This window comes from Nematolebias whitei, chromosome 4 (genome assembly GCF_014905685.2).
Source record: "Nematolebias whitei isolate Nwh7 chromosome 4, NemWhi1, whole genome shotgun sequence".
NCBI lineage: Eukaryota > Metazoa > Chordata > Actinopteri > Cyprinodontiformes > Rivulidae > Nematolebias > Nematolebias whitei.
In genome coordinates, this window is record NC_056501.1 from 11,996,634 (window position 1) to 12,009,219 (window position 12,586).

The 12,586-nt window shown below is 38.7% G+C and overlaps 1 protein-coding gene across 1 annotated transcript in view; it reads left to right on the forward strand.

Moving 5' to 3' along the window:
• The window catches only part of gfra4b (GDNF family receptor alpha 4b), a 124,951-nt gene that overhangs the window by 111,423 nt on the left and 942 nt on the right, over positions 1 to 12,586 (forward strand). The window contains exon 7 of the mRNA XM_037675197.1: positions 6,941 to 7,101. Within this exon, the coding sequence (XP_037531125.1) occupies positions 6,941 to 7,101 (161 nt within the window). The remainder of the gene's footprint in view (positions 1 to 6,940; positions 7,102 to 12,586) is intronic.

Below are 12,586 nucleotides of genomic sequence, written 5' to 3' on the forward strand. Positions count from 1 at the left end.
ATTATATATGTATATAATTTTTTTTTTTTTAATTTTTCATTTACCCTTTATTTATACAGGTAGTGTCACTGAGCCTCAGGAACTAATTTCCAAGAAAGACCTGTTTAGGGAGCAGGGGTTAAGGGCCTTGCTCAGGGGCCCAGAGTGAGGCGAATGAGGGTAGAGGGAGGTTTGAGTGTTCCACCTTTTCCACCCACATTTTGATGTTGACGGTACCGGGAGTTGAACCTGCGACTTTCCGATCACAGGCCCTTCTTCTAACCTCTGCTCCACCACTCCCCGATATGATACGAGAATATGAATTTTGTTGTGGAGTCCAACAAATAAAAATAACTGAATTTAATTCAAACTGAAAATCACCCAATCATTAGGAACTTTCATGGGACCTGATGTTCTTAGTAATAAAAAACTGCAGAATCTACATTTCTGCAGCTGTTGAAGATCTTCTTTCACAAACTTCCCTTTACTCTACAACCAGAGTGGGGCAATTCTAAAGCCTTAGTATGAATAATGGGTGAGTTAATGGGTGAGTTGGATTGAGCACTCATCATGAATGCTCAGAGAAATTAATCTATCATGTACCGTATTTTCTGCCGTACACGTCACACCACCCTATAAGTCGCATCAATCCAAATATGTCTAATAAAGTGGAAAAAACATAAATACGTAGCTTCGTCGTATACGTCATATCTATTATGCTTCACTGCTGACGCGTCGCATTTGTTACGCGTCAGCGATGACATCCCAGAGATGTGGGCCAGTTTTGTGCCAAAAATCGATTGTCTGCCAAATGGCGGCTGCGGGAGCGTGCATGGAAGGACTTTAACAAGAATTGAACAAGATTAACACTTAAAAACAATTATTTGTTTGCTCAAAATTATAGCATAGGTGTGTCTCAGTTTAACTTTTCCTTAACAAAAGGATTTTAACGGTCAAATCAGATGCATTTCAAATGCCAATACGCGGAAGCTGGAGCGCGCAGAGGGACAACTCGCTGTGCATTTCTTTGAAAATTAACAAAATAACCACCTAAAAACAATTATTTGTTTGCTCGCCTTTATAGTAAATGTGTGTCTCAGTTGAACTTTGACAATAAATGCACTTCAATGGTCAAATTAGCTGCATTTTGCCGGGGTGGCGCAGCGAAATGAAGCTGATTTGACGGTTGCTCCAGGCATGATCCCGGAGCTGGACGAAGGTGGCATTGTATGGCAAGCCAATTTTGTAATTAATAGCCACTTTTACCTATTACATGACACAACGGCATGCCATACTACTCGAGTGTCATCTAGCGGCTGAAAATGGTAGTGTTCAATATTTTCAATGTCAAAATGAATGAAAACGGTCATCTCTCAGTAAAAATTGGTTTATAATTATGGGGGGAAAACATCAATGTCGTTTCGGTGTATAAGTCACAGAGCATGTAAATTATGCAAAAAAACTGTGATCTATAGGCCGAAAAATATGGTAGATAAATATCTGTGCTACATGGTGGACAACCTGAATACAATACATTTTCCAACTTTTACCATTTTTCTACATTAATGGAACAATTTTTTGTGCTTATACGTTTGGTTAAATAAACCTGAACTTTACGTTGTACAAGTGTCTTTACAAGAAAACTAGACCAGAAGCATGACAGCCACCATTAAGCATTAATAAATAGAGCTCACTCGACTCCAAGGACACAACTATGGACAGTTATTCATTTTAACGTTGAGTCTCATATAAACTATTATCACACATGTGCTTGCAACCCTGAAATCAGTTGAACCAGAGCGCATATGTGAATACAGGGTAAGACAATATTAGGACTTTGCTTTTATAGATGTTTATAGTGGCACTTTTCTGGGAAATGTTTTTATTATTATTATTATTATTATTATTATTATTATTATTATTGTAAACCAGACTGAAAAATGGGGAAACTTGAAGGTCTTTATTGCATTTATGCTTCATATGCTGCAGTACTGATACACCTGACAGCTGAGCATAAGCACACAGACGCTTTAAGACTAATAAACAAGAAAAAATAGAGAGCAAGTTGTGACTCACAATGATTTCTAAGGTTTTATTTCATTTAAATTCACTGCTGGCACAGCAGAGCATTTACATTCAAATGAAACACAAAACTGTATTTACTAATCAGAATAATTTGCATTGATAAGCGGTAACAGGAGCTATTCAAACAAACCTAATGTGAAAACCAAAGTGAGCTTCATGGCTGGCAACAGTGATAGGACAGAGCCGTCTGTGTTTAGTCAGACAGATGTTTCTCAGCATGCTCCTACAGAAGCAGAGCGAAATGTATTTAAATCAGACATTCTGTGTTTTTTTGCAGCATTAACAGCGGGTTCTTTATCTCCCATTTACATGCTGACATGCTTCCTTTTTATTAATAGTATCCCACTCACATACTTTACTTAGTAAAGCCACCTAAAAGCTCACACATTTTCATCTTAGTAAATCATACGGAAAGTGAGGTTATTGTGTATTTTTCGAACATCAAATAGATGCAAGATGCCTCATGGAAAGGTCCTGATGAAATGCAATTACACTAAAAAAAAGTTGTTGGACAAAATTAATTTATTCAGTATATTCTTATCCACATTTCATTGTAGCTACAACTATCTAATCTGACACTTAACACAGATATAAAATAAATCTGTAACGCTGTCGCATTTAATTTATAGGTTAAACATATTTTATTTGGTTACACAATGACTAAACAGGAACTATTTAAAGAATCAGCAATATATTTATATTCATTTTTTTCAATATTCCTCTTATTTTACTAACCAGCTTTTTACCCATCAGGGCCTGGGCTTACTTTGTAACTTTTTCTTTATTTATTGTCTGATTCATTATTTATTTTGAGCTTAAATTAACTCGCTGGATTAAGCCAAATGTGGCCCCCGGACCAGCAGCTGAATAGCCCTGATGTACAGTTATACCATTTATTGTATTTACTAAATATTGAAATGTATTTAGAAAAAGATGCCTACTTTACAGTTTTTTTTTTTTTAAAGAAATGCAACATGATCCATCCATCCATTATCTTTACCCGCTTCTTCCTTTTTGGGTTGTGGGGGTCACTGGTGCCCATATCCAGCAGTCACTGTGTGAGAGGTGGGGGACACCTAGGACAGGTCTCCAATCCATCACAGGGACATATAGAGACAAACAACCATTCACTCTCTCACTCACACCTATGGACAATTTAGAGTTACCAATCAGTCTAACATGCATGTTTTTGGTCTGTGGGAGGAAATCGGAGTACCCGAAGAAAACCCACGCATGCACGGAGAGAACATGCAAACTCCACCTTGAAAGGTCCTGGGCTGGGATTTAAAATGGCGAACCGCTCACTGAGAGGCGGCAGCTCTACCAACAGTGCCACTGTTCCACCCATGCAACATGATATTGTAAAAAAAATAATAATAATAATCAGTATTATGAAATGGTTTTTATTTTATTTATTTATTTATTGACTTAATATTATTTGAGCTACATTTGATGGTGCCACCCACAGTCATTCTATTAGGAAGACTCTAAAGGCTCATGTGATAAAGGAAGAAAAATACCACCATGTGACAGAAAGTGTCCTATAACGATTCTATGGACTGCTATGATTTAGCTGCGCAACGTCCATTTGATGGATTGAATCACATTCTCACCACTGAAGTAATATACTGTACTTGCCTTTTAAGTTTTTTCTTTTTTGTTAGCTGCTGCAGTTATTATTCACTCAAGTACAAGTACTGACACAACATTAAGTAAAGAATAAAACCTCCCAATACTGATGGGACATGTACTCTAAATATTTCTAACAGTTGTCACCAAGAAGTAGTGTACAAAATCTAAAAACAAACAAATCTGATCATTTTTCAAGTACATTCATAGAACCAATATTTAATTGGTCAGGAAAACTAAAAAACAAACAAACAAAAAAAAACCATATATTTTTAATATATTATTTCTGCAGGGGTGCCAACTTAAGTTATGAAAGGGGCCAGAATTAAAAACCTTTTTCGAACCAAGGGCCAGTTTCAGTCAATACGTTAACTTCAGTCAAATACCTGACATCTTTTCAGGGTTATTTTCCTCAACAGGAGTTTGATCACTCTTATTTGACATTCTCTGTCACTCTTTTTACATTAAAAAAATGCTGATAAATTCAAACTAACTTCAAAGCTTTAAAGTTGACCAACCGTCATGAGAAAGCATCATCAAATAAATTATGCTCAGTTTTTAAGCAAAACGAGAAGCAGTAAAAATATGTCACTTTTAAAATATCATCCTGGGGACCAGATAAGATGTCATCAACCTCTGGCCTTGTTTGACACATGCGCAAGACATGACTTTGTCAGACATGGTTTAAAAATTGGGAGCAGGTCATGCTGAGCCTTCCCATCTATGAACCCAAAATGTTAGAAATGCATTTGTATCTATGATGCTGTATAAATGTTGTCTATCATTTACAACCATTATATCAATCAATATATACATAACAAAACATAAAAAGACTAGTTTTTTTTTTTAGCTCAGTTTAAGTGTAGAAACATTGTGAAGTGTTTCAATGAACTTATCATCATCGCTCAATTTTTTTTTTTTTTTAAGAAAGAGAAGAAAGAAGAATAAATAAATAATAAAAGAGAAATAGATAAGACGAGAGACCACCACGACAAAACAACATGCACAGCACAATGCCACCCACAATATCACCATAAAACATTCGACATCGCACAAGGAATCATCTAGCTTCCACCACTACCCAACCTAGCGTGCATCTGTCAAATCACCTGAATCCAAACACCCGCGCAAGCACGCCCGCCACCACCAGATTTCTCCAAACGAATGCCCAATAGTGGACGCGGGGGCCCACAGACCAGCCCCCCCAGGACACAATGGCAACATAGGGAGGACCGGAGCCACAGACACACAGCGGCCCACAGGCCCGGAGCCCCAAGAGTCTCCCAACAGGGAGAACCGCACCCCCCCAGAGAGGAGCAGAGGAAAGAACCGGGTGACCCCAGCCACCATAATGCAGAGCCTCCAGGAAGCTGCATCGACGAGCCCACAGGTCCGGCCGGCGACCCATGCCCCCCCCAGGTAGATCCGGCCATGGACACCGAGCCCCAAGCCCCGAAGCCATACCACCCCCAAGCAGAGCCCCGACAGAGCCAGGGCACCCAGGCCCCGCCAGGCAGCAACCAGGGCGGACCGACGTGCACCCCACCACCCAGCCCAGACACAGAGAGCCATCAATGCACCGGCGGCAAGGGGGTCCCCCGCCAAAGGGGGGCACGACCGGGGGGAGTGGGCCCCACACCAAACGTGTGGCCCAAATTGATCCAAGAGAGGGGGGACCACCAAAAACCCAACCTGAGCAACCAACAGGCACAGACAGATAGCCCGACAGAATCTCTGTTGGGCCGACTGCATGCACCATCTACCTGACAGCGACCACAGGCCGGCCCCAGCCCAAGGGGCAGAGCAGCAGGGAGCCGCAGCTGAGGAGGGCCGGCTCTCACATCAAGAGCTCCGCACCAAAAGACTAGTTTTGAAAGAGGAATAAAACAATCACTTTTAAATTTTAAATTTAAATCACTGTTTATTAAAGCATTTAATAAGAACCTAAATATATCAAGTAGAAAACAAAAATGTAATTTTAAACATTTAACAGTAGAACAAAAGGAACCAAAACCAAATTCAAAGCCCATTTTAATTATACTGTATAAACAGCTTTAAATTCTATTAACAGAAAACCAGGAACTTTATTTCTAGTCTTACACTTTACTTTGTGAGGGGCTTTTATTTTGTTAAATAATTTACAGTTACCAACATGCATTTATAGATGGAGTGGCTTTCTCCAAAAATTTACAATGCTTTATGTATCTTAGCATAAATAGGATTCAAGGATTCAAAGTTCTTTATTCGTCACAAGGTCCCAGTTACATCCAACAAAAGTATTGAAATGTAAAAGAATAAACAGCAATAAGATCTAAGATATGAACTAAGAAAAAATATAATAAAAATACACTAAGCACTAAAAGCATAAAAAACTAATAGTACTAGTATAATAGTAATCAAACTAATAATAAACAAACAGTATGTTACTGCTGAAATAAAACAAAAGTCTAAATGAATAGACATAAATTTCACTGGTACAGTAGATTTATAAACTATCAGACACATCATATTTATTTCTCTTCTAATGTTAATTCAAATAATGACTAAAAATAGAGTGCATATCAATAATTGGCATGCACATAATTAGTGTTATTAAAACTTAGGAAATTAGGGTTACAAATTTAAAAGTTATACAACTGTGTCCACTAGGACAATGATGATGTTTAGGTTAATTAAAGTTTATTTCATATTAGAGTGATTCATCTACTTTTTAAGACATTATACACTTCTTTGAAATTTGTTAAAACTTCTATTCTGCTGATGTTTCTCCCTTCCTCCCTGCCAATTCTCATTCTTGCTCCTTTTCCCTTAGCCTCTTGTGACCCCCCTTCCCTAAAGGGTAAATAATTAATGTCCTTCTTGCTGACCTCAGTGAGTCTGTACTGAACTATCTGTCATGAAACCTGTGCACACAGTGATTTTCTTTGTGTACGTGGCAAGGTGAGTGTTTGGAGAGTCTTTCTTCGAGCCCCCTGCCTGGAAATCTAAAGAGAGGTCAGAGATATCTTTGGTCAGTGTAAATCATATTAGAGTTAATGAGGTCATTGTTGACAGAGATGTGCTGTCTAGATACTTGAAAAGAATACTGAATATTCAATTTTCCCCTTTTTCCTCATCTAATCCAAATTGCTTTTGGCTAGTAGAAGCTCTGACAATGAATTTACAATGCCGAATAAAGGTACCTACACAATAAGCCTTAATGTTGATAAAGTTCAGTGATGTATTTTTTCCACATCTCATGTTTCAGAGAATGCTCTTGTGATGTTTGAAAGTGAAACGGACCAGCAGTCAATCGTCAGGCAGACCAGCATTCCCAGCCATGGTAGTGGAGAAACCTGGAACATCACCTCTCAACCAGAAACTATGGAAACAATGAGCAACTTTCTGGATACAGTAATACCTACACAGGTGTGTAGTCTTCTTATGGTGTCAACAGTAGACCATCCATCCTTATTGCAACAAATCAGCTGGAAATGTTTGCTTTCTCAGCTTTAGTTTAGGATATTAGTTGTTAGTTTGAATGTTCAAATAAAGAAGAGGTGGAAGACAGTATTTAAGTTTACCATCCACTGCATAAACATTTTAAACCTAATATGAACATATTAAAAAAAAAAATCTCAAAAATATTTAGGTGCATTTTGGGGTGTGTTGCCAATTGGCAACATTGTGCAAAAATGGAAATGGTATATTCATATTTATAACACATGGAATTCATGTAACACTCTCATTCCATACATGGATTCTAATTTTCCCCCAATAATTTCTTTAAAATTAATTTTTAAACCTTTTTTCCACGCCTTCAACATTCAACCATAACTTGTTTTCACATTCATCAGGCGGAATAGCCACCCGTGTCCTATTCTCAGCCTTGCCACAGAACATTAATGGGTTTACGCTTTAAACACAATCCCCTGTTTATAACATTAAAGAAAAATTACCAATGCAAATCTGTCCTTGGATTAGTGTTCAAACCTGTTGTCTCAAAGCAAGAAGGTCCCAGGTTTGAGTCTTGGCCTTTCTGTGTGAGTGCTTCTACATGAAGGGAACCATATTTTATTTTGCTGAATGAATCATGAAAATTAAAAACCAATCGTCTAAAGATGTAAGAAATGTTATTGATTTACAAATGTTTACGTAACCCTAAGTTAGCAGAGGCAAGCTGATGGTAGATTTGTGCAGGATATTAATTTACAAACTAGACATGAAATATCTATTTTCCCCTCTTCAAACACATTCAGAGAAATAATGCAACACTCTGCATCAAACCTGGATTTGAAAGATGTTAATCAAGAATGGCCACAAAGGTCATGGGAATGACCCCATAGGTCATCTAATTATCATTTCCCTGGTATGTAGCAGAATTGCTCTACTTTATTCAAGAATGACTTTAAAGGTTATCTTATTATGTGTTCCCGCATATACAAAAAATATTCCTTTACTGGTCTGATCAAGTGTCTGAGTCGATATATGGGAAAGAGCTATGGCAGTTGGAATAATAAAAGGTCTTTCTCATATCTGAGAGACTTTCATCTTTTGTTCTGCCATCCCACAGCTAAATGGAAAATCAACAGGTTCCTGGATCAATGAAAGGCCTTACTTAGTCGGAGTAACATGCATCCTGTATCTGCTCTTAGCCACTACCCACCCCACACATACACAGACACACACATATTCGTAAAACAATCAGAAAAAGAATGGGATTTTTCATCGTTTAAATGTTAATACATCATTACGTTATCATTTGCTCTTAATGACCTGATCAAACATGGTTAGAGTAAAGAGATTCAAGTGTTAAAATGTGGAGGCAACTGGTTGTCGGAGTCAGGATGAAAACCTTGCTCAAGGACCATCAACTGCTGACTCGTAATCAACTTTAACTAAAAAACCTTCTGTAGTGGTCACTGAAGGATTGTCTACAATATTTGCAGATGGCTCAACTTGGACAACTCTGGATAAACAGCATGGAAACTTTGTGGCAAAGAATACCTCTGTAGTCTGCGAGACCCCTGTATTGATCAACCAGTATTCAGACCAAGCTGCAGATGCTCCCTGGAGAACCATGTTTTGCCTGTGTAGAACACAACTCCTTCCACCTGATTTGTCGCTCCAGGAGGGGTCTTTAGAAATGTACGGATTCTGCGGTGCGTGGGGAAACGTGTTCAACTATGAGAGAGGTGAGCTTAGTTTGTGTCAGCTGGGTGAAAATGAGAATCTGACGCCTTTAACTCCCGTAGGAGCGCTAACATATGTTTGGACAGTTCTCAGATTGGCAATACCACACAATACTTACACCGCCAAATCTTTCCTAAGCTGGGGAGAAAATTAAAGCTCACCAACTATTGCAAAATGAGTCAAAAGGGGACCTTTTATATCTCAAGTGGAAATTGCAGAGAAAAGGCTTCCTTTTATAGCAATCTGGTAGAGTAAAGAGAGTCTGACCAGTCACTGGTCTTTTCAGGCAAGCATACGCAAGTCCAACCACAAGATTCCCTCAAACATCTGTGTTCTGAAGTCTGTGATAGCTGACTGCAGTGTATTCAGAATATTATTGGCTTTCATGGTCAATGCTTTGGCACAAAAATTGGACGTTATCTGTGAGCAAACCTTCACACTTTTCCACAGCTGCAGGTGCTGGGCCAACATTCTGGCTGTGAAAAAAACTAACCTTTTAACACTAGAAGTCCCAGGAATTTCGACCTCCCCACAGAAGTCCTGAAAAAGGGTCAAAAGACCCTTAGCACAAGAGTGACTAGATTTTCAAGATCCTGAGGACAAACCCCCTACTTCTCCTCAACAATTTGCGGGCCATTAACTGCCATTTGTTTTAAATATGCACACAAGTAACTCAGACACACCCACCTCACCAGACTGCATTCCAATGTCCAATCCAGGGAGCGGGGGATTTAGAAGCCAGGTTCACTTGCGCAAAAAAGCGCAGCCTTGGTCAAAGTAGTGCTCCAAACCGGACAACTCTGATGGCTCCAATTAGCATCCTTTCATTTGTAAATGTGGCCATTGCCTTAGGAATCAGCAGGGGAGAGATAAGCTGAACTCACACAAACGTCCGTCTAATACTCCAAACAGATGCGAAATCAACTGGTTATATTTTGAACTTATATCTCTTGGTGGCACGTTGGTGCACATTTTGAACAAATTGAAGTCATTTACCGTTTATTTTTCAATTGGTTTGGCTCATTTCTTGAAACCGAGATGACATTCTCAAAACACCATGTGAAACACAACTCAAAAGACTTTGCATTTTGAGGTTACTGACAATTTGTATGAAACACATATTTTGTTTTGAAGCATACATGAAGTGTTTTGGGAGAGATGCATTATCCAGGTCATTTTGCCAAATGAACAAAACAAAACAAAAGTTTGCAAAACATACAATCTGTTTCAAGATATATGCAAAAGTTTTTCTAAAAGATTTTAGTAATGTTTTTCTTTCAGAAAAAAGAGAAGTGGGTTCAAAATGACAGTTTAGAAAAAAATAACCAAATTAATTGTAAGAAGAAGGCACGCAAGGAGAAACTGCTTCAGCAACAACCTTCCACACCCAGCCCTGGCAAAAGGGCAAAGTGTCAGATCAAACATCGATGCACGAACAATTGTGCAACTGTGAGATGCGTCAACTGCTACAAATACACATGTGGCAAATGTACTAGGGACATACCCTGGCAGTGCCAGGTATGTTTCGACAGTGCAGATGGACTGCTGAGTGAGTGCTGAAATGCCAGTCACACAAGGAGGACATGCCACTCACACACACGCAGCCCCCCCACTAGAGCATAGTGTAAATATGTGTAGAATTGTTTTATCCCTTGTATTTTTATGACAAAAATAAAAAGCATGGAAACAAATAACGGTTGTTGTTTTTTATATTTCTCATGCTGAAGTTTTAGTCCTCTTGACTTACACACAATTGCTTATGGTCTGTGCTTTTTTGCTAAAAAATAAGCTAAATACTATATATATCAAAACAAAATATGTGTTTCATACAAATTGTCAGTAACCTCAAAATGCAAAGTCTCTTGAGTTGTGTTTCACATGGTGTTTTGAGAATGTCATCTCGGTTTCAAGAAATGAGCCAAACCAATTGAAAAATAAACGGTAAATCGACTTCAATTTGTTCAAAATGTGCAACAACGTGCCACCAATATATATATAAAAAATCTTCATATTATAAAATACAATAAACTGAACTAATATAACTAACTAGAAACTAAATGGCTAAACTCAATGGAAAACAGTTAGTTGGGAGTTAAGCTTGCCCCCTCCTGTGGTGCACCAGTAATGGCCTTATTTACAAAACAAAAGCGCCTATTAACAGCTCATTATAGGATGTTAGCTAAAATCCTTCAGGTCACTCGACCCGTCTCTGGGTTCCAAAGGTAGAAATGTTAAATGACCCTTCTCTGGGACTTCTAGTGTTAAGACCTGCCTCCCAAAGCCCCACCTCTGCAATATATAAGGAGACAGTTGTCAGGTTCCTTGCAACAGACTTTTTTGCTTCAACTCGACACAGACCAACATGGAGAAAATGACCAGGGAGGCAGACATACCATGCTGGCCTCTTGTTTGGGAATATAAGCCCGACCTGAAGACAAACCAGATAAACCACTGGTCCTTACTACCCACTTTCTTCTGGCATGCATTCTCCAACTTCCTTGTCCTCTTCACCCCCTTCACTCTGAGATTCTACCCACCATCGCTGAAGTATTGTCTGAGGAAACAACAAGACTGTTGTCCCCCATCATGGAGGACTTATCCAAGGCTGTCATCGAGGGCACCCCTGGAAAAGAAGAGCAGGGTTCCACCACATCTACTCCAATATCGGATCACGGAGATTACATTGATGGACGGTTCACCTGGAGTCTGTTCAGGATAGTGAAAACTGCAGTTCTTCTTCTACACACTGCAACCATGGGAAAATTTCTGCACTACTTATGCAACAGTTGTTTTAAATCCCACCCAAGCCAGTGACAAAATCACTGTTTAAATATACAAGAGGAAGAGCACGTTTACCTGACTAACTTTTGGGAAATCATTCAGAATCTCTTAAGCTCTCGGTATGTTCCTGCTATCCAACGACTGCTTGTTTTCCACAGCATACAAGAAGAAGATGCTGGAGTGAAGATCGTGGCTCTTATCCTTTTACATGAATTGAGATTGGAAAAAAAAAATGTATACCCCGATCTTTGAGATATGCGAAAGCATGGGTGATATTCAACTGAAACAATGTGATGATGTTGCAAGGTGCTTCAAATCCTCTGTGAAATGAATCGTTAAAATTTCCTGTTTGAAGGACTTTCTTAGTTTAGAAATGTATTGTTTTTGAGGCTGGCTGAACAAATAATACTGAAAAGCATCTAATATTCAAGGATTCAAGGATTCAAGATTCAAGGTTCTTTATTGTCATTAACATTGCATGTGGCACATGAGGTGGAACGAAATTGTGTACACAGGGTCCCAGTTACATCCAACAATAGCAAAAATATAAAGTGTAAAAAGAAACAGTAAATAAGGATTTAAGATATACACTAAGATATACACTAAACTAATGCCCAACGATACACTTAAAGATCTAAGATATGTGCTAGTCACTAATAGTGCAAAACAATACACCGAATAACAGCAGCACAATTCTTATAGGTTTGGTTCTGATATAATTTATATGCTGAATGTGAGCACTAACTTAACCCTCTTAACTAACCTAACCCTTAATTCACCCTCTCATCCTGGTAGTTTTGGAGAAGTTGAAAGGTTAAGGATGTGTGCACTGAATGAAACTGGGAAGAAACTCAGTACTGATAAAGTTAAGAATGTTTTCTCTGAGCAAGATGCACACACACACACACACACACACACACACACACACACACACACACAC